Raw genomic sequence first — 21,443 nt, 5'->3', positions numbered from 1 at the left:
CTGCCTGCGTCATTATTGAACTCTCAAGCACCAACTATTGACGTTGTTATCCTACTTACCTTTGTGCGGTCCATTGTGTTTTCGCCGTCAATGTTTTCTCTTCTTGTAGCATAGTTATCTACCACTGGTCCCATAGAGCTCAGACAGATACTCCCACGAGAAAGAGGGGAAAGGGGGAGGATATGAAGAACATACTGTATCCAACCATAGAGACACACATATGTCCAACAAGACCAATTGAGGTATCAACAAAAAGTATATATATACAGTAAATGATCATCTGCCAGGCAATCATCCGGAGCCAAACTAACTTACAGCCTATCTAACAAGAACCTATCCACCATTCATCACCAGCTGGGTTTCCTCCCGCTGCTGCCCCACCGATCCTGCTGGCTGTCCCTATCCCATTTCCCTCCTTGACTCTCTCTCGACCATGACGAGCTGTTATTACTCGTCTGCTGGTACCCGTACTTGGAACTGCTCTTCTCCTCCCTCCGCAACTCATTCCTCAAACTCCTCGTCTTGTCTCGGGGATAACGACTTTCCGTAATGTCTTCCCACTCTTCCTCATCCTCATCCTCTTCGTCTTCCTCTTCCTCTCTGGGCCGTTGTGCCTGCTCCGCCTTCCTCTTCTCGTTCGCAGCAACCGCCTCCTCCTCCTTCTTCTTGTTAAGATTCCTCTCAAACTCGTTAGGCTTCGGCTGGCCAAACTCATATTCTTCCCCGGCATCACCCCCCTTCTTCTCCGCCTCTCGCTTCTTCAGCCCCGCCTCCCCATACCGCTCCACCATCTTCTCTCTCCACCTACCCATCATGTCGCCGTCCTTGGCCACATACCGCTCCACCATATTCTGCAAAATCACCCTCCGTCGCTTCAGCACTTTGAGGATTTTGTCATCGGCACACATGCTATTCAACATGACCTTATCAATGGCACTAATCATCCGGCGAGCGGTGACCACGCACTCGGACATGTGCGCCCGCACAGCCTTCCACGCGTCTTCTGGGCTCTGCGCCTGCACGCGACTGCCGATCGGGTACGAGTATTGGTTGACCATGATCCGATACGGCTGCCACATCTTGTCGAGGGCGAGCATGATTTGCTTGCCCATTGCCTGGCGGGATCCCAGGGGGTCGGTCTCGGCCATCTTCTTGATGTGGCGGAAATTCCCTTGGGCGGATTGCAAAAAGAGACGCATGGCGATGGCGTCCGGGTAGCGGGTCTTCTTGGTCATCACGTCGAAAATGGCGCAGGCGTGCGGAGAAAAGGCGTGCGGGTTTAGCTCGTCGCGGATACAGGTCGTGAAGGCCGTCTTGAGGATCATGGGCGTGATGAACTCGGCAGGCATGGACTGGAGGACTGCCGCGGTGGCGGCGGAGCCACGGCCGATTTGGAGGACGCGTAAGTAGCGGAAGAAGTTGTCTTTGTCTGGCTTGATGGTGTAAGGCGGGGAGGTGAGCAGGTCCCAGTACTTTTGGGCGAGCGAGGTGCGGCGAGTGTTGGAGAGGACGGAGAGGATTAGGGAGAGGGTGTTGTTGCCTGGTTTGGCGTAGAGGCTGGGGCTGTGGGTGACGGATTTGGGTTTCCTCTCGAACTTGGGCTTAGTTTCGGTAGGCTGGACGGTGGGTGTGGTCGAGTCAGATGGGGTGGTTTTCGTTGGTGTCGTTTCTGGTGCTTCTGAGGCGGTGGCTTCTGGAGAGGCTGCTTCAGGTGAGACCACTGGCGTGGTGGTTGTGTCTACGGCCTTAGCGGTCACTTGGGCAGCTACCTTCTCGCCAGCATGGAATCGCGGGAGCTGCATGGTTGAGGACAGAAGCTCAAACACTCTCTCGTTGTCTTCCTTGGTGCCCAGAGTCAGGAGTCTTCCAAAGGAACACACCAATTCCTCGTCGATCATGAGGTTGGCCTTCTTCCATTGACGCTGTACATCTTCCCATATTTGCAAGCCCCTGTTGATAGCCTCTTGTTTCTCCCGGTTGATATCTTCTTGGTCGCGCTGCATGGGATCCCGATCGAGTGGCAGTCGTGGGTTGAATTGGGCCCGAAGGGCATTGAAGATGATTGTATAGGTCAGGTTGTCGGGCTTGCGCGTGCTTTCGTTGGCTGTTTGTACTGTCGTGAACATGCTGTCCAGATCGCCGGCGCGGGCACATGTCTCGAGGACAGCGTTAAGATGAATTGTGGTTGGCTTCACGCGCTCATTCCTGAGCAAGCTGTGGTAGATCTTGACGGCTTCTGCAACTGCCTGCTTGGGGTGCTCGCTCATGGCGCAGCCTCGGAAGATGATCGTGTAAGTCCTGGCATCTGGAACCTGGGCGCGCTTCTTCATCTCGTTGTAGATCTTGATGGCGGCAGACAGGCGCTTGTTCTTCATGTGGTAGTCGATCAGATGGTTCCACGAGACTTGGACCTTTGCGTTCTTGCTGGCCTTGCGGGTGAGAACAAGGGCCTCCTCATATTTTCCTTTGTCGAGGGTCAACTTGACCTGCTTCTCGATGTGGAAGGGATCCTTGAAATGCTTAAGTTGTAGAGCCGCACTGCGCTCCAGCTTCTTCCGCTGCTCGTCGCTCAGGTCCCTCTTCTTCCTCTTCCCTTCCGACCCGTCTCCGTCTTCTTCCCCTTCCGGCGCTTCGAGATCGAGGGTAACGGAGGGATCGGTGGCAGTCTTTGGCTTGAGGGCGGGTAAGTGGTAGGATCGGATGGTGGTCGTGGACTGGCTTGGTGTAAGTGCGCCTAGCCTTGGGAGGGCCAGACGAGATCCAACTGCAGGCGCATTTATCCTAGCCAAAGCTCCAGGAGCTAGGCCTTTCCGCAGACAAGCCCGGCACACAAACATGGTTTGCGGACAACCGAGTTTGTGCTTGGATTTTTTGAATCTTCTTCTTCTGCAAGGTACGGGCCGAGGTACCTGTGTTGCTAATGGTCGGTTGGTGGGGTATCTGGATCGTCGAGTTTCCGGTGACGAATTCCTGTTGTTCTAGACAACTTTGAAATTTGGGCAATGTGATATGAAGATTTATGGCCCGGGAAGAAATCGATATGGGTATATTACTGCGGCGGGCACAGAATTGCCCTGAACTCTGGACGGAGGATGATGCTGAGATGGACGGAGACCGTGAATGATGGCCAAAAGTTAGGATGACATTTCGAAATTTTGGAGACTGATCTACAAAAATGCCTGCCGCGGCCTTTTGCACTTTTGGAGACGCGGTGGGTCTGGGGTCGGCATCAGGTACACTACACCTACTGACAGGGGCCCCGTTGCTGAAAGGTACGAGGGTCGGTACGTACCCGTCGTTGCTTTCCTTATCCGCTTAGACCAAAGAAGCGGAACTGCCCCACCTCTTAAACACGACCGTGACGGGGACAAGGGTTCGCGCTTACAGTTTACAGTAAAGTACGCGACGAGTAACGAAACTAAGCGCGTCTTTCTTTCTGTTACTGGAGGGGACCAATTGAACCCTGTAATCCCACTATAATCCTCTTCGTTCTCTGTCACCACCACTAGCACATTCCGGTGGCCCCGTCGATATTCTCTCCAGAGTGTTGGCCTGGTGCTCCTCTGTTGTCTCGTCACCATCCAATCTCCAATCCTAAAGGCAACATCACAACGGCCTGTCAAAATGTCCAGACGAGTAGCCAAGCGAGGCAAGTACGCTGAGCTGCGCGAACTGCGCCAGTCCGGCAAGAAGAAGACCTACGACGTCGGCGAGATCGACGAGCTCTACGAAGAAGTCGACGAGAACCAGTACAAGAAGATTGTCAGAGACCGCTTGAACGAGGACGATTTCGTGGTTGACGACAACGGCGAGGGTTACGCCGACGACGGCCGCGAAGAATGGGACCGCCTCCCCCAATACCACAGTGACAGCGAGGAGGAATTGGGCCTACCCGGCAGCAGGCCGCGCAAGTGTGAGCAAAATTGAGATGTTGAAAACCCGATTATGGGAGCAGCTTGTAAAGCACTCTGGTTCTGGTACTGACCTTCGTCCTCCTCCCTCTTAGCCAAGAAACAAAAGGAACAAGAAGATGCGAAACGAGATGCCAACGACAGAGATATCACCGAATACTTCACAAAAGGCGCCGTCAAAGCCCCTCCAAAACAAAAGGTCATCAAAACAGAAGAAGATGAAAAGTTCCTGGACGACCTCATCGACCAGGTCACCGCACAAATCCCCGTCCCGGTCACACGAGTATCCAAGAAGAGAGATCGATCAGTCGAGAGGAGGAAGGTCCGGGTGCTCTCCCCAGTACGGGAACCTCGGCCACCCATGGCAAAGAGGGCCAAGACAGTCGATGATCGGGCATCATCCCCAGCAGGAGACGACGACCTTCAACCAGACGACGCCTACCTGCCTGCTATGGACGACGAACCTGCACCAGTTTCCGATTATCTTATGAGCGACGCCATCATGCCCTCCTCACCGGCCGCAAAAGTAGCAACACGGAGGACGTTTGGCAGGCCGGAACCCAAAAAGAATGAGGATGATGAGGACGAAGATGAGGACATGATGGAGGTTGCCCATACTGGAGCGGTAACAGCCGCCAGCGTCAACATATCAGCATCCCGTCAAACCAAAAGGATTCTCAAGACAGAGCCCGTTCCGGCCAGTTCGTCACCCGCAAGGGCACCAGCGCCAGAGGTCGACGCTGCTTCCTGGAATGAGATCAATCAGAAGCTCAACGTCGTATCCATGTCACAAAGCGAGGGCAGGAGCGTTGGCAAGATTGACTACAAGGACGCTATCGAAGAAGACGGCAGCTTGAACATGTTCTGGACAGACTACACAGAGGTCAACGGCAGTTTATGCTTGTTTGGCAAGGTCCTAAACAAAAAGACCAAAACCTACATCAGCTGCTTTGTCAAGGTTGACAACATTCTCCGGAAACTTTTTTTCCTGCCGCGCAAGTATCGTGTGCGAGGTGGCGAGGAGACAACAGAAGAGGTGGAAATGATGGACGTCTACAACGAGGTTGATGAAATCATGACCAAGATGAATGTCGGCATGCACAAGATCAAGGCTTGCACCCGCAAGTACGCATTCGAGCTTCCCGATGTTCCTAAGGAGAGCCAGTATTTGAAGCTCTTCTACCCATATACCAAGCCTGCGATGGAACCCACCCACAAGGGCGAAACCTTCTCCCACGTCTTTGGTACCAATACCGCTCTGTTCGAGCAGTTTGTGCTCTGGAAGAACATCATGGGCCCCTGCTGGCTCAAGATTGAGGATGCAGACTTCACTTCCTTGAGGAATGCTTCGCACTGCAAGCTGGAGGTCCTGGTAGAACATCCCAACATGGTGTCGGTTCCGGATAATGCCGAGAGCATTGAGCCTCCTCCTTTGACGTTGTTGAGTCTGGCTATGCGCACAGCGTTCAACCCTAAGGATAACAAGCAGGAGATTCTCGCGGTTAGCGGGAGAGTCTACTTTGATGTGTCGCTCAGTGACACCACTCCCCCAGACAAACTTGCTTCTCGTAGTTTCACCGCTGTTAGACCTTACGGTAGCGCATTCCCTATCGGCTTCGAGACGCTTGCCAAGGAAAGAAACAGAGGTGTGCTCAAGCTCTTCAAGCAGGAACACGAGATCTTGAATTTCTTGCTCGCACAGATCGATGTTGTCGATCCAGACGTTATCCTTGGCCACCAGCTGGAAGGTGTTGACTACAGCATCTTGCTGAACCGGCTGCACGAGAAAAAGACGCATCAATGGTCTCGTTTGGGTAGACTCAGGCGCTCTCAGTGGCCCTCGTCCATTGTTAAGATGGGCGGCAATGTATTTGCCGAACGTCAGATAATGTCTGGCCGTCTGCTATGCGATCTTGCCAACGATGCCGGTAAATCAGTCATGACCAAGTGCCAGACCTGGTCCTTGACTGAAATGTGCAGTCTGTATCTGGGAGGCGAAAGTCGTAGAAGGGATATCGACAACGAAGTTGCCCTGAAGACGTGGGCTAACGCTGACAAGCATGGTTTGATGGACTACATCTCCCACGCCGAGACTGATACTTACTTCATCGCGGCTCTTGCACTCAGGACTCAAATTCTTCCTCTTACCAAGGTTCTCACCAACCTGGCTGGTAACTCGTGGGCAAGAACGCTCACCGGTACGCGAGCCGAGCGAAACGAATACATTTTGCTTCACGAGTTCCACCGCAACAAGTATGTCGTACCGGATAAGCAGACCTTCAAGGGTCGGCAACGTATTGAGGAGGAAAATGCAGAAGAGGAAGGCGGAGAAGGGGGAAAGAAGAAGGACAAATACAAGGGTGGTTTGGTCTTCGAGCCAGAAAAGGGTCTTTATGACAAGTTCGTTCTCGTCATGGACTTCAACTCCCTTTACCCTTCCATCATCCAAGAGTACAACATTTGCTTTACCACAGTTGATCGAACATCACTGGTAAGTCAGAGTCCCTCCTTCGTTGACGTCACAAGCTAACGTAAAGTAGTCCGAGGACGATGATGCTGTTCCTGAGGTTCCCAAGGAGCAGGCGCAGGGCATTCTTCCCAAGCTGATTGCCACACTCGTTAGCCGACGTAGGCAGGTCAAGTCTCTGATGAAAGACAAGAATGCCACACCTGAAGAGCTTGCCACCTGGGATATCAAGCAGCTCGCCTTGAAGTTGACTGCCAACTCCATGTACGGCTGTCTTGGTTATACCAAGTCGCGCTTCTACGCCCGTCCTCTTGCCGTGCTCACCACCTACAAGGGTCGTGAGATTCTGCGGAGCACCAAGGAATTGGCAGAGAGCAACTCGCTCCAGGTCATCTACGGTGACACGGATTCCGTCATGATCAACGCGAACAAGGACAACGTTGCTGAAGCCCTGCGTGTCGGCCACGAGTTCAAGAAGGCCGTCAACGAGCGGTACCGCCTCCTTGAGATTGATATCGACAACGTCTTCCGGCGCATCCTCCTCCAAGCCAAGAAGAAGTATGCTGCTATCAACATGGTCGAGGTCAACGGCAAGTGGGTTGAGAAAATGGAGGTCAAGGGTCTCGATATGAAGCGTCGTGAGTACTGCGGGCTATCCAAGGAGATCTCCAACCGTATCCTCACCGAGATCCTCTCGGGTGACGATACTGAGGTGTCTGTCCAACGCATCCACGAGTACCTTCGTGACATATCTGCCAAGATGCGCGAGGGTGCCGTCCCTGTGCAAAAGTACATCATCTCGACTCAGCTTGGTAAGGCGCCCAAGGATTATCCCAATGCCGACTCGATGCCACAGGTCCAAGTCGCCCTTCGCGAGTTGGCCAAGGGCAAGACCATCCGCAAGGGCGACGTCATCTCGTACATCATCACAGGCGACAGCAAGACCACCTCAGAAGCCGTTGCCAAGCGTGCCTACACCCCTCAAGACGTGCTCAAGGCCGAATCTGGCCTGTCTCCGGACGTAGAATGGTACATCGGCAAGCAAATCTTCCCTCCAGTCGAGCGTCTCTGCGCCAACATTGTCGGCACGTCAACTTCCCAACTCGCAGAAAACCTCGGCCTCGACGTCCGCCGCTACTCTTCCAACACCAACAACAACTCCTCAGGCCCACAGGATCTCGAAATCCACCCTCTCGAGTCCCAAATCCCCGACTCCCTACGCTTCCAGTCCTGTGCGCGCCTCTCCCTCCGCTGTCGCAAGTGCAAAACCTCGCACCCCTTCGAGGGCCTCGCCTCCCCATCATCCGTCAACAATGTCACGCCCTCCGGCATTCAATGCCCCTCATGCCAATATGTCCTCCCCACGCTCAGCGTCGTCGCCCAAGTTGAAGCCGCCGTCCGCGCCCAAACAGCGCGCTACTACGAAGGCTGGCTCGTCTGCGACGACTCCTCCTGCGGTAACCGCACGCGCCAAATCTCCGTCTACGGCACCCGCTGTCTCGGATCCAAGGGTCTGGCGCGCGGCGAGTGCGGCGGCCGGATGCGGTATGAATACACGGAACGGGACATCTACAACCAGCTGGTGTACTTTGCTAGTCTGTGGGACGTGGATAAGGCGAAGAGCAAGGCCAAGGAGAACAATGATGAGGATGCGGATGCTGCTAAGCTAAGTGCAGAGGAGAAGGAGAGGGTCGCCATCATGGCGGAACATAATCGTGCTAGGTTTGGTACGGTTAAGGGCGTGGTGGAAAAGTATTTGGATAAATGTGGACGGAGGTGGGTGGCGATGGATACGCTTTTTGCCAAGTTGGGGTTTGTTCCTCAGTGAGTGGGCATGGACAAGAAAGATGGATCGATGGGTATGTGTGAAAATGGGTACTAAAGTTGAGCGGATGGTTTCCCTCCAGTGTTCATATTGTCGACATCGGCGTTAAGGATTGGGCTTGTTTCCGAATAACGGCATTTATTCTTGCAGGATTAAAGCTCCTTTTTACCTCCCTACATTTGAGATTATTGTCTACCCATCAACCCATTTATATATCATGATGTAACCAGTCTAGGATAGTGTTGGCCTGATCTACCATTTTCTATATCTCACTGCCACGCACAGGGCAGGGATACATCCCCGACCCTCGCCTCAACCCTAATCCCCACCTACATCCACAACTATTACACTACAGCCTTATAGCCCATACACCCAAGCCAAACATACAATAATAGGCAAGATGGCCGAGCGGTCTAAGGCGCCACGTTAAGGTTAACCCTTAATCCGAGTGAAAATCTCAGTTCCGTGGTCCGAAAGGGCGTGGGTTCGAATCCCACTCTTGTCAACACATCCTGTATACCTTCACCAAGCTCAGGTGGAATTCCCTTTTTTTCAGCAATCTATCTTTCGCCTCTTGTTTTTTTTCTTCTTCCTTTTTCTCTCAGTTCACGTTGGGGGTTCAATATGATAGACATAACATGGATCTAGGCCAGGCTAAGATAAACAAGATGTAAGAAACAACTCCATATGCTCAATAGCCTTGTAAGACACCCTTGGTATAAACGCCCCCCGACGGGACTGCTAAATAAAAGTACAGAGTTGATAGCCGACCATTCTTGATGGATATGTGTTGAATCATTCCCGCTGCATGAGTAAAGATAAATTGAAATGGCTTCCAAGAAACTCATTCCATTGCTGCCCTTGATGTGATGTGATACATCAATGACGAAATCACCTGACACCACCCCATCTCCCCCTGGAAGCCGCCGACTTATTCAGCGCCAACCTCCTCCCAATGTTTCCAAAGCACACGCAACTGCAAAACAGCACACTGAGCATCCAAATACCCGTCTCAATGACGGCCGCGTTTTCGCTGCTCGCCCCTCCTATACCACTCATCCTCGCTGATGCGCTCCGAGGCAACCCGGATGTAGTCCTATTAAGCACGTCCATCGCAGGTTGCCCGCTCGTCGTCAGGAATTGATGGTCGTGATACGCAGCTCCAGCCACGGGTGCAGGCATCATATCGGGGTTACCCAACCCCATCAGGATGGCGGATCCCGTAACGCCCACGGCGGCACTGAGAAGGAACCCGGGTTTGGAGCGGTCGATCAGGTACCACAGGAACGGATTCGCAAGCGCGAGGGTGATAGATACTTGCATGGTCGAGGCCCAAGGCAGACGGCGGATGGCGAAGACGATGCCGACAAAGGCGCCGATGCTGCGGACAACGAGGGGCCAGTCCGCTTCGGGCGGGCTGGTGACGCCTCCGCTGTTGGAATCCGTCTCAACGGGGAGGGTGGTGACTGGTGTCTTCCTTGGAAAAGTCCTTGATGACGGTGGAGGGGCTTGTTGCAACAGAGCGGCGGCGGCCTCTGCAGCAGCAGCAGCTCGTCGCCTTTCCTTCTCTTTCTTGGTCATCCTAGTCCTCTTCCCAAATGCTTCCTCCCATACTTGATCAAACCAGGGAAGTAGCCTGCCCAACACTACGCCGGCCGCTCCCCAGAAGGTGAGGTAGCGCCAGCCGTAGCCGCCCGTGACGCTATCTCCGTTGGGCAAGCGAGTCACGAGCACGCCGTAGCCCGCGCCGAGAGCGAAGAGGAGAGTGGTCCGGAGTAATGACCAGAGCAGGCCCATTACTGGGTTGTCGTTGCTGCTGTTGATGTCTGATGACGAGGGTTCGCCTCTGAAGGGGGGGATGGTGGATGTTATGGAGGAAACTCGTCGTTGGCGCTTGGGGCGGAGGGTGATGGTCTCCTGGTAGTTCTCGTCCTCGTCCTCGTCATTTTCATCGTCCCTGGCGTCCCCGGCAATGCCTAGTACGTTGTCTTCGTCCTCAGTTTCCTCCTGGAGTTGCTTGCCAAAGTAAAGTCCATGGCGTAGGTTCGATGCTGACCGACCTACGCTGGGTGTGGTGGCGGCCATCCCGAGCTCACCGGGGTCGGAGAAGATGCCGAAGAGAGTCGAAGAGGTTAGGTTCCGGAAGGAGGTAGCTCTGCTGAGGTTGGAGGAATCAAGACCGCTGGTGACGGCGCCGCTGCCAGCGGGAGAAGCGCTGCTGTTGAAGGGAGATCGAGGGTCCAGGAGGAAGCGGAGGTCGGCGGCTGTGATGCGTGGTTGGGGCGAAGTGTTGGAGTCTCTTCCAGGAGCTGGGGAGGGAGACTCATCCTTACGAGAGATGGTTGGTGGTGATGCTAGGCTGAAGGGTCGTCGAGGGATTGGGCGGATGATTTTGGGACCTTCTTGAGTCCCGCCATTGGAGTTTTGGTCCATCTTGGTAAAAGCTGCCCCTGGTGGCTTGCTTGCCGTGCCGTGCCGTCCCGTGCCACGCTGGTGCTGAACCGATGTAGACAAAGGCGTTATCAACCTTATTGAAGCTTAACGAAACTCAAAAAGGGCTGAAGATTGGAGCATATAGAGGCTCGGGGAGCCAGGGAAACTGTACGAATTTATATCCAGCGTACTGTTTCTCCTCCACAGTTGCGAGACACAGAGGCCGGCCGACTGGCGTCTATATTGTTTCAGAACCGGGATGGCTGCAAGCCGGATAAATCAATGGCAAGCGCGTTGATGTCCAAAGAGGATGCCCAACTCGGTGAATCCAAAGCGCCTCGAAGAATCGGGAAACAGCTGAGCTGATGGTTGTGGTGGTACAAAGAATCTTGATAGGTCAGTTTTGGGATGCAAAGTGATGGATGGATCGGAAAGGTAAGTGAGTGAGTAAGAACTTGAACAACACCCCGCTTCCCAATGCTTATAGCTTGCTGGATGTGAAGGAGAAACAACAATTCAAAGCTGACGAATGTGTGGGACAAGAGAGGGGAAAAAAAAAAAAAAAAAAAATTTAAAAAAATTAAAATTTATATGGAAATGCAGGATTAAAAGGAGTTATATCCGTCTAGCTCGATTTAAGCACGCGGAAGGGAGACGAGAGAGGAAATAAGAGCATGGGTCAGGGATATGGCATGTATTCCCAAGGGTTCCAAGGGATGGTCTGACTTTGCGTTCCCCGTTTGGTTCATCTGGACACCCAACCACACAAAATCAACCCCGGATTTTTGAGAAGTCGTGATGTGAATCAATGATCGCCAACATTAACACCCAGTACCCGTTGTTTTTGCCCACCGCGCCAATGTATGGGGAAACACTACCTACACACTAGGTACGGGATGCATCCGAGGTGCACCAGATGCACCAGACGCACCCTGTGATGGCCCATCATTGGTACACTGGGCTACGCTGCAGTTACAGTGCAGTTGCATCCACGCGGATTCACAGCCGAAGATGCGGAGACAGGCAACACCGTCCAGTGAGCATCAAGATAATTCAGGAGGAGTTGCGCTCGTGCCTTGCTCTTCAGCTTTCCACACTCTCTCATCGTCGGTCACCGCACCCGAATCCAAAGAAGGATGCAAAACCAATGACTGTCGATTGCCCTGGAAATAGCATGTCGCTACTGCAAGTTGCAAATGCCAAGACTAGGCCTCTTGCCAAGGGAAGTTTGGGAATTGCCACTGTTTAGTTAACTAGCCCGAGGTCACTCCGGGTCCGAATTCCTGCCCGCGGTTTCCGTTTTTTTTTTTATTGCCCGAGGCACTTGCCGTTTCAGGGACCATACAAACAACTAGAGAAGCCACAACTGCAACCAGACTCTCTGTCCGTCGAACCTTCCTTCCCAGGCAAAACAAAACGTTGCAACAAGAAGGAATGGTTGAGGCTTATTTGAAAGCGGGGTTCATCTCCCGTTGTTGCTTGCCCTGGACACGGGACGATCAGTTTTTGCCGATGATTGCCCGACGCTCAGTTCATTCGCCTCTCATTTTCATGGCAGGTGACGCTGTACCAAAACACCTAAGCAGCAATGTCGTCCATTTTTTGCGGAGAAACATTACGCAACACGTGAGCACAGATGCCATAGAATGACCAAGTAGTCTCAACACTAAATAACTAAACTTCTTTTTCAGTGTTCCAATCTGTTTAGATCTATGATGCAAGTCCATATTACCTTTCAGTCACCGGACAGCCCTTTCTGCTATCTGAATACGGTCTGAATACCTAGACTACTCTGCACAGACCCACACCACTTTGATCAGATCAATCAATTAAATCACTCCACCCACCACGCAGCCCGGCATCTGCAACCTCTTTTCATCCATTCAGCCCTGAATCTTACCGCTGACCGGTTCTATCACATGTCAGCAAACAGGTCAATCCTACGCAATCCCGCTCGCCTCCCAGGTTTTCTTTTTCTTCTTTTATTTTTTTTCTTTCTTGACAGGTGTGTACTGTGTACACGTAGAACACGGCAACCAAACAACGCAACAGGCGTTACACAGGAAGCGAATCGACGGACTACGTATGAACAGGGTTCCTAAAACAAGGAGGTAAATGAACTAAACGAGCTCCTCAAAACAGAATCTCCTCTGCCTGGTGGTCCCATGACTTTGACTTTTCACCCCACGTCGCTTTGCTTGCTTGAGAGAAACCATGACGGTAAAACCATACCGCGGTATGGCTTTGTGGATTATGCTAGGGATTGTGAGCGAATCCTGTTGACAAGATGCTATGTACCTATAGTGCAGCCAAGAAAGAGCAGGCCAAAACTGCCTGCCTGCATAAGCCATCTTTTTTCACTGAAAAAGGATATTTGTTATGGATTATGAATACACCTCTGCTGAGATATAACTTGTTAGCATGGTACGGTAGCTGTACAAAAAACCTGGGAACGGGCTGACAATAAGCTGGCTATTTCTTGTGCCAACATTAAGGTTCTTTGTGCATCCCGAAACCACGCTAACAAGTTATATCCCGGCAGAGGTGTAGAAGCGGTATGTATGTATGCTCAGCCCTCTCTCCCCCTCCTCCTCCCCCTCCCCCCCCCCTTGGCAACGCGGACTGCTCGCCTTAATCTATGTCGGTTCCCAGCAGCATTGGTTATTGGACAACCCAAGGTTAGTACTTAGCATGGATGATTTAATAGGTCCATGAGTAAAACAGGTTTTTCCATCATGCATTCCAGCTTCAAAATTTTTTTTTTTTTTTTTTTTTTTTTTTTTTTTTTTTTTTTTTTTTTTTGGTAAAGAAGCTGGCTGGTATGAACCTTCGTCTGACATCGTCACAAAGCCCACAAATTCGTATTGAGCTTCTGAACAGCATTCAGTTGACAACACATTTTGCATGATGTAGGCATTGGTGTTGGTGGCAGAGATGACTATGGTACACTACCGCATTGATGAGAACCCCCTTTTGGGGTGGGGGCTTCCAAGGCCACTTGGATCAATAAAAGCGATCGCGTCTGGCCTTGCTTTCGATGCGAACACGACATATGGGCCTCGGCCGTGATTATCACAGAGCGAGTGAGCGAGTGGATTGAGAAGGGCCATGGACGAAAATTGGCATAGTCGACTTCGAAGTAGTCCGTCCATACGCGCTTGCCTTGCTTGACGGGTCCTGGATTAAGAGTGAACCTCAATGGGCTGTGAACGATAACTGAGTAACTCAACAATTGGGGGCGGACAACACTAGACAGAGCGATTCCATCCATCTGGTACTTTGCAAGTTTGAACGGGTCTCCCGGGACGTTGGAATTGTAGACATGCTGATCAGGCCCTGCTGTGAACAGCTCACCATAAGATACAACACACGATAACCACACATCACAAAGATTATGGAAGAGGACTAGACAAATTAAACCCGTGTATTTGCGTATAAATCGTACGTACAAGAATGGAAGATTTTGTCGCCAGGTTTGCAAAGCCAAAAACGCACATACAAGAGAACCGAGCCGAATCAGCCATGCTTCTCGTCCAGCTCGCCATAGTCATCGCTATTCGCTGCCCATAGTCTCTCCACGACCACCGTGATGATGATGCATAAGAAGAATCAAAGCACCGCTGCCAACGGACCGCAGCAGAGACCCTAAAAAAACCACGGTAAGAGAGGACAACAAAGACGGTGACAAGGTATAATCCGAAATGGAAACCGGAAAACTCGCATCGAACCCAATGTCTACAAAAGGCACTTCCCAAAAGACGAACGAATGAACCCATCTCCGCGGAAAGACCAGTATCGCATGGACAGAACAAGACTTACAGACAGACAAAGCCTTTGGACTAAGAAAATGTCAATTTTTATCCGTCACCCACAAACTTGACGACACAGAGAGGGCAAAAAAATTATTAAAAAGTCGAAGTAGTAGTAAATTGATGTTCGGGAATAAAATAAAAAAAAAAAAAAACCGCAGGAATTGATCATCGAAAAACCAAAGTCATTGCCCAACCTGATTTTCGTGAAACGCCCCCGAAAAGAAAAACAGATCAACCCTTTGTCGCCAGCTGTGTAGCCATGCGTGTGTGTGTGTGCTCTGTGGGTAAAGAAAAGCAGAGGAAAGCCGGTGGGCAAGAGAAGTTTCAGACATCTTTTTCCGTCATACCTTCATTCACATCCTTTGTCATGTTCCCACAGTCCGAAACTTTCTCATCATAAAATCCTCATTCATAATCCGAACTTCAAAACGTGATTTCATCTTCCATGCTGCTGGTGCTTTGTGTCCGCCGTTTTAGGAGAAACTGAGTCTATGGTATGGGGAAGGTAATGGTAATAACTTGTTCTCTGATGTATGTGGGAGAAAAAGAAGAGGTATCACTGAGATATGGAGGAAAAAAAGTTAAAGTAATAAAGCAGAACTTTTGGAATGATCCCCGACCCGCGCAAATGCATAATTTGGAGAAACCCGCCCGGTCTATGCTCACAGAGACAGTTCCGGGTGCTCATGATGCGGCACACCGTTGAACTTGTTTTGGGTAAGAGAGAAAAAGAAAACCATCTGCCTTATTCGTCCTTCTTCTCGTCATTATTCGTGGTATCGGGTGTCACCTTGGACAATGCCGGAGAGGCAGAGGCCGAAGGGGGGGAGCCGGGGTGGTCTCCAGCATCAGCAAGAAGGCTGTGAATTACGTTAATTTGTAGGTTCAACATGTTAGGGGGCACAATTATCATACCTGAAAGCATTTGCGTGGGAAACCGAATCGTTACCGCGCATGGAAGCAGTACGGGATGAGCCGCCAGAGTCATCACCGCCGCGGCCAAAAGCACCGCCAGGACCACCGACCTGACGACGACCACTGTTGCTCCTAGAATTGAACATGGACGTAGGCGGGCCGAAAGACATGCCCTGGCTACCGGAGCGGCTGGTGTTGCCCTTCAAGCGCTTGAGATCACCAAGCTCGACCTGGTTGTTGGTCATGCTCTGGTTGTAAGGGAAGCCCCTGGCATCTCCGCGACCGGAAGCAGCACGGCCTCCAAGGCCACGCTGGCCGGTGCGAGCATTCTCAACCGCCTTTGCGGCGGCAGCAGCCTCAGCCTGTAAATATTAAGTTAGCATCATCATACCAGAATAACAAATAGATGATGTTCTATGTCTTACCTCAGCGCGGATCTCCTCCAACGTCTTAGGACCCTTGTTGGCCTCCTTGGAAACCCAGCGGGCCTTGCGAAGGTCGACAACGTCCATAAGCATGAACTTCAGACGGCTTGGGAGGTCAGGAAGATCCATAATCTGCTGGATGCGACCGAAGTAGACTTCCATCAAAGGCCTGCCCTTTTCGGTGCTGTCGAGGTTGCCACCGACCGTCCTCAAGAGCTTGGTGAGAGACTCAATCTCGGCCTCATCGGGAACACCCGTAAACTCAAGCAACTTGCGGACACACTCGTGCATGATACGTTCCGTAAGCATGCCAAGCTTGAAGAGTTCACCAATGAACTGGACAAGACCAAGACCACGACGCTTGGCGGCGGCGGCGATATAGTACTCATCGGACATGAGAACAGCCTCGGAGGCCTTCTTGTCGCCCTCCTCACCCTCCTTGGGCTTCGGAAGATCCACCTTCCAACCACGCTCGAACTCCTCCTGACACCTGTTAAGGAGGTACTTGCGGAAGAGGGCGCCGCCACTGACGACGTTACCCTGCTTGTCCATGATGTTCTCGTCGCGGATCTCGGGGCTCATGGTCTCGAGCATGCGCTTGCAGAACTTGGCATACATGGAAGCCCAGTGGGCTTCGTCCGTAGCCTTCTCAAACGTGAGCTGAATGACCTGGCGCAGAGTGCGACCATCCTGCTCGTTCTTCGACTGGTGAGCGATCTCAAGGATCTGGTCGGAAATCTTGTCGAACTTCTCAGGGGTCATCTTGTTGAGAGCGGCCTTGACCTTGCGCTGAACGGTCTCAGGATCCAAGTGACCGGGGGCAGGCGCCTCCGCCTTCTTAGCTCCTATGCTCATTGGCTTCCAGCCTGTTGCGGACACAGTAATAGGCTTGACCTCCATGCCGGCAGTGAGCGGCATGTTCTTGGCGGCCTGAGCCTCGTTCTTGGAGTAACCTTCGCGCGGCTTGCGACGGCTGCCCTGACGAGGAGAGTCAGGAGTAGCAGTAGACGAAGGAGTGCGGCTGAGATTGCCAGGGAATGTGCCCTGGCGGCCAAAAGCCATAGTGCCCATAGCGCCAGGTCTGCCAAGAGAGCCCATACCACCAGCCTGTTGCGACATAGCGAAGCGCTCCGCCGAAGTGGTTCCAGGGGGCAGCGCAGGCTTGCCAGAGAACTGGCCCATGGCAGGGAAGCCGCCGCCGGAAGCACCGCCGCGGCCTCTCTGGGATCCAGCGCCAGGGGTACGAGCGGAGGCCGAGCGACCACCGTCCGAATCTCCGATGAGAGACTTAACCTGCTGGTGGAACTCAGGAGACGGCTGCTCCGTGAAGACAGTCTGGAACTGGAGAAGGAAGTTGGCGTCATACTTGAAGATCTTGCCCTTCTTAGAAACAGCCTGGTTGAGGGCCGGGTTGGGGGAAGCGATGCCGGCAGGGTAGATATCATACTGCACGCCAGGGAGAAGGCGAGCGGAGCGCAGAGACTGGAGAGCAGCGCTGGGCTGGGGCGCCTCAACGGACTTAGTGTTGAGGGGAGCAAGGTTGAGAGCAGCAGGCTTGTTCTTGCCGAGGGTCTTGGGGGCAGCATCGGCCTCCTTCTTGTCATCGGCCTCCTTGGTGAGAAGGTCGGCGACAGACTCGCCCTGGCCAGACTCTCTCTCTTTACGCTTACGCTCGCGCTCTTCCTCGAGTCTCTCCATCTCACGTTCCTGCTCGCGGAGCTTGCGGTCGTTCTCGGCAGCGTTGGCCAAGCGCTCAGCCTCAGCCTTCTTCTTGGCCTCTTCGGCCTCAGCAGCCTTCTTCTTGGAGATCTCGGCCTGCTCCTTCTCGCGGCGAGCATCTCTCTCCTCGAGTTCGTTGAAGTAAGCGTCCATTTGCTCATCGCTAAGCTTGCTGTGATCAATGTTGTTGAGCTCCTTGTCGGTCAGCTTGGCGAAGTCGAGGTTGTTGTAGTCAATTTCAGACTCCTCTTTAGCCTCAGGCTTCTTGGCGGCAGCAGCAGCGGCCGAGGCATCGGCATCAGCCTTAGCCTTAGCCTCAGCTTCCTCCTTGGCCTTGGCTTCTTCAGCTGCCTTCTTCTCGGCAGCTTCCTTTTCAGCCGCGGCCTTGTCAGCCGCCTCCTTTTCAGCAGCAGCCTTCTCGGCAGCGGCCTTCTCTGCGGCCTCCTTATCGGCAGCTTCCTTTTCAGCAGCGGCCTTGTCAGCAGCCTCCTTCTCGGCAGCAGCCTTCTCGGCAGCGGCCTTCGCGGCCTCTTCCTCGTTGGTCTTGTTGTCAGCAGGAGCTTCGGTCTTGGCCTTCTGAACCGCATTCTTAAACTCGTCGCGAAGTTGCTCGGCAGTCTTGCCAGTTGTGCTCTCGGTACGACCGTGGGAGGGGGCAGTGGGCTTAGCGGGAGGGGGTGTGGGTGTCGAGGCAACAACAGGCGGTGTCTTGGACTGTTGCTGAATGCTGGGTGCCGGGGAGACAGGGCCCTTTATCGCCGAAAGGTCGAGAGGGTTGCCGTTGGGATCCTTAATAGTGATACCTGCGGACTTCTTGGGTCTAGCAAAGTTAGAGGAAACAATGGCAGGGGCAGCTTGGGCAGGACGCTGCGTCGGGGTGCTCTGCGCAACGACGGGCGCTTGGACTTGGCCAGTGCTCGACGCCGGGCGATCAGAAACCTGTGAAGCGTTACGGGACATCGGTTGGGCAACAGGCTGTCCTTGAGGTACAAAGGTAGGAGGGACGTATGCGGGCTGGAAATGGGGCACCGGCTGGGCCATATAGGGCATGGGCTGGCTGTAGGGGTTAAATACGGGACCACGATAGTCCATAGGGGCAGGATATCCGGGCACCTGTTTTTGTTTTGTCAGCACGTTTTCGAATTGGCCGCTCTCGGGTGACAGGTCAATGCCGAGCGATGGCGGAGAAAACATAGGAACGGAGCGAAGGGGTACAAAGTCGTAGCGAGCTGGCGGAGCGTTTGAGTATTCCGGCAGAGGCGGACCACCGTCGACTTCTTGGTATCCATCTGCCTTGGAAGCCCAACGCTTGCTCTGACGTCGAGGCTTCTGAGTTGAATCATCGCTCGAACTTGACTTTTGCTGCGAAGGATTAGGGTGCCTAGGATGGATACTGTCTGAATCCCGGCGTGTCCCTTTGTTCTTCTTGTTGACAGGTTTGAAAGAGGAATAATCGTTGCTAAAGGAAGGGGGCTTTACTTGTTGCTGGTACATGTTCATGCCGGGGTAAAAGGGCGGCTGAGTAGGTGCCAGGCTGGCAGAGGCCATGGTAGGGGTGCCGTGAGTAGGCACAGCGTGAGCCGGAGCAGGGCTCGAACGGTGGGGCTGAGGAGAGTTGGGATACTGCTGCATGCCTCCGCGGCCTTGGAAGTTGTTCATGCCACCACGACCAGCGTTGTGCTGGGGACCGTTGTAGGACCTGGTTGGAGGGAATCCCATGTTGGGATTGTTGTACGAGTTGTTGTATCCGCCGCGACCACGACCCTGACCCTGATAGCCACCACGATGGCTAGCCATGTGGCCAACTGTCTCACCGTGGGCAGAGGCCTGCGAGTCCCGTCGTGTGTGGACCGGGCCGTTGCTGTGAGATACGGAGTGTTGCTTCATGTGGCGCTGAAAGGGGGATTGGTTAGCAAGCGTGTTCCAGAAGAAATGCTTGGGGAGGCCTTACATCGTTGTCACCAGGGAAACTGCCGAACGTCATGGGAGCAGAGATGTTGGAGGGAGCCCGCTGGCCACCGCTCTGCTGAGGCACCTGAGGAATAGGCGAGGGCGAGGCGGCGGGAGAGGGAACTCTGGCGTTGCTGCCAGGAATCGGGATGGGAACAGAGCCAGCAGCGTGGGGAGTGCTGTGGGTGATGGCAGGCGACTCGTCGAAGCCGAACTGGATGGCCTTGGCGCCACCGACAGGACCGCCGTTGGCGTTGTGGCTGGGAGGAGCGGCGCTGATGGTGACGGAGCTCTTCCTAGAGTGGTCAGCAGAGGCTCCGTTGAGGCCCGAGCTGCCTCTGGCGATGGGCACGGCGGGGGTGATGTTGGGCCGGCCGTTCACCGGGGCAGCTTGAGGCTTGCCATTCTGGGCAGCGGGAGCGGAGGAACCAACCACGACGGGGGGCTGAGAACCCGTCGCAATCAGCGGCGTGCTTGTCGGCTTCTTCGCACCGGCTGCGGAAGCATACGACGTTGCTGCAGGAGCGGACGTAGGTTGAGCCGGGTTTTGGTTCTGTTGACTCGCAGAGGAAGTCATAAGGGTCTCGGGTGACTCGAAAGCCGGTTTCTTTGTGGATGGTTGGGTGCGCGGGTGAGGAGGGGAAAGGGTCGAGGATGTGGTGGTGATCCCGGGGTGGGAATGTCGAATATCAAACTCGACAGAAGGTCGCCGCGCAGTGGGGGCAAAAGTCACAAAGACTGGGATCAATTTCGACGCGCAAAAAGAGCGGCGGCCGAAAGAGAGAGAGTGCCTGTTGGAAAACCGCGGGTGGGTTTTTGGCGGATTGGATTAGGCGGTTGTGAAAACCGAGAGAGACCGATACCGATGCGCGTTGCACTGACGGTAAAAGTCGAAAAAGACTGGAATGGAGTCTCTGGTTGAGAGAGTGAAGGCGGTGGTGGGTGGGTGGAGGATTTCCTCTTGGTGGGTGGGTTGGACCTGGCCAAGTGGGTTCGTCGCAAAAAAAAACGAAGCGGCCGGCGAAAACCCTCGTTGCTGCGTCCGCACTCGCGCTCTCTGGTGGGTGAGGTGGGAGGTTGCGTTGCCTCAGGGTTTGGGTTGCTAAGGTAACTTTGGTTGGCCTGCCTGGTTGACCAATCTCGTAGGTCTTGCCACTACAGTACCGCGACGGATAGGGTGTTCGCTCGCCCAACGCTCAATCAAGTGAGTTAGGTATAGTGGAGTGGAGATGGATCAAGGGCAGGCTCTGGATCTCTGGGAAGTGAATCCTGAGAAGACAAGAGTACCAATGCGAATTCCGAGTGGAGAAGAGAAAAAAGAGAACCCTTTGAAGTTGGGTTTCCTCCGGGGGTTTCCTTCACAAGACGGATGTGAAGATGGGTTGGAAAGAAAAAAAAAAAAAGTTTTTGGGGCAGCCGCTTCAGATACACTTTTTCAAACTGTGTGGAAAGAGGGCCCGGAAGGAAGGGGGGTCGACCAATTGCAAGCGCGAGGTGCAGGGATGCTGGTGGACACCTCAGGTACGTACCTTTTTGAGGAACCCGATAACCCCAACCTCCATGCCCGGTGAACATCACTAACCACTGCAGCATCTCAACGCCTGGCAACGTCTGGCCATTCCCCAGGCAGGGTGCTGTGATATGCGTTCGGAAACACAGTCGGTCTTCTAGAAAATGATCTCTCTTGACTTCGAGGGAATTTCACTTTTCATTCAGTTGTCCCTTGAAAATCACACCGACCGCTGATGGGCTGTCAGCGATCTGCTTGGACTTGATTAGGTGGCTATCTGTCGTTTCACTCTCGGTCCGCCGTTCGGTCGTGCGTTGGTCGGCCGGAACTGAAACTTTTCTACACACACGTGCGTCTTCGGACTGCCACGCCAGGTGAAAGCAACTGGATTCTCCAACGTGCCCGTTGAGCCTGTGTTATCTCAGCAACTTAATGGCCGAGAACGGGGTTGCTTCAAGCACTTGACGGGTTTTTTT

General features: G+C 53.4%; 4 protein-coding genes and 1 non-coding gene across 5 annotated transcripts; 2 read left to right on the top strand and 3 right to left on the bottom strand.

The window, feature by feature from the left end:
- Positions 1 to 91: 91 nt before the first annotated feature.
- Positions 92 to 2,943, bottom strand: B0T23DRAFT_106402 (uncharacterized protein). The gene has a single exon (XM_062831782.1). It carries the CDS (start codon positions 2,835 to 2,837, stop codon positions 348 to 350), a length of 2,490 nt encoding a protein of 829 aa, XP_062693773.1. The 5' UTR covers positions 2,838 to 2,943; the 3' UTR covers positions 92 to 347.
- Positions 2,944 to 3,411: 468 nt separating this feature from the next.
- On the top strand, positions 3,412 to 8,650 carry B0T23DRAFT_106374 (uncharacterized protein). The gene is made up of 3 exons (XM_062831781.1): positions 3,412 to 3,913; positions 4,007 to 6,402; positions 6,452 to 8,650. The coding sequence occupies exons 1-3, from the start codon at positions 3,625 to 3,627 to the stop codon at positions 8,204 to 8,206; spliced, it is 4,440 nt and encodes a 1,479-aa protein (XP_062693772.1). The 5' UTR covers positions 3,412 to 3,624; the 3' UTR covers positions 8,207 to 8,650.
- On the top strand, positions 8,598 to 8,708 carry B0T23DRAFT_t156. The gene has a single exon. It is a non-coding gene; the product is annotated as a tRNA-Leu (tRNA).
- Positions 8,709 to 9,094: 386 nt separating this feature from the next.
- On the bottom strand, positions 9,095 to 10,636 carry B0T23DRAFT_403332 (insulin-induced protein-domain-containing protein; the record flags this gene model as incomplete). The annotated part of the gene is made up of 1 exon (XM_062838771.1): positions 9,095 to 10,636. One exon carries the CDS (start codon positions 10,634 to 10,636, stop codon positions 9,095 to 9,097), a length of 1,542 nt encoding a protein of 513 aa, XP_062693771.1.
- Positions 10,637 to 15,193: 4,557 nt separating this feature from the next.
- B0T23DRAFT_312756 (uncharacterized protein) lies at positions 15,194 to 20,034 on the bottom strand (the record flags this gene model as incomplete). The annotated part of the gene is made up of 4 exons (XM_062834703.1): positions 15,194 to 15,308; positions 15,364 to 15,725; positions 15,789 to 19,400; positions 19,459 to 20,034. The coding sequence occupies 4 exons, from the start codon at positions 20,032 to 20,034 to the stop codon at positions 15,194 to 15,196; spliced, it is 4,665 nt and encodes a 1,554-aa protein (XP_062693770.1).
- Between the last annotated feature and the right edge of the window lie 1,409 nt (positions 20,035 to 21,443).

This window comes from Neurospora hispaniola (genome assembly GCF_033458365.1).
Source record: "Neurospora hispaniola strain FGSC 10403 chromosome Unknown B0T23scaffold_3, whole genome shotgun sequence".
In the NCBI taxonomy this organism is placed as follows: domain Eukaryota; kingdom Fungi; phylum Ascomycota; class Sordariomycetes; order Sordariales; family Sordariaceae; genus Neurospora; species Neurospora hispaniola.
Note: the sequence above shows the minus strand (reverse complement) of the source record. Positions and strands in the feature narration are given on the sequence as shown.

Excerpts from the sequence above, each read along its gene's own strand:
- B0T23DRAFT_106402 (XM_062831782.1), bottom strand. The coding sequence starts at position 2,837 with ATGTTTGTGTGCCGGGCTTGTCTGCGGAAAGGCCTAGCTCCTGGAGCT.
- B0T23DRAFT_106374 (XM_062831781.1), top strand. The coding sequence starts at position 3,625 with ATGTCCAGACGAGTAGCCAAGCGAGGCAAGTACGCTGAGCTGCGCGAA. Across the intron at positions 3,914-4,006 it reads CGGCAGCAGGCCGCGCAAGT|CCAAGAAACAAAAGGAACAA; the intron begins GTGAGCAAAATT and ends CCTCCCTCTTAG. Across the intron at positions 6,403-6,451 it reads CAGTTGATCGAACATCACTG|TCCGAGGACGATGATGCTGT; the intron begins GTAAGTCAGAGT and ends AACGTAAAGTAG.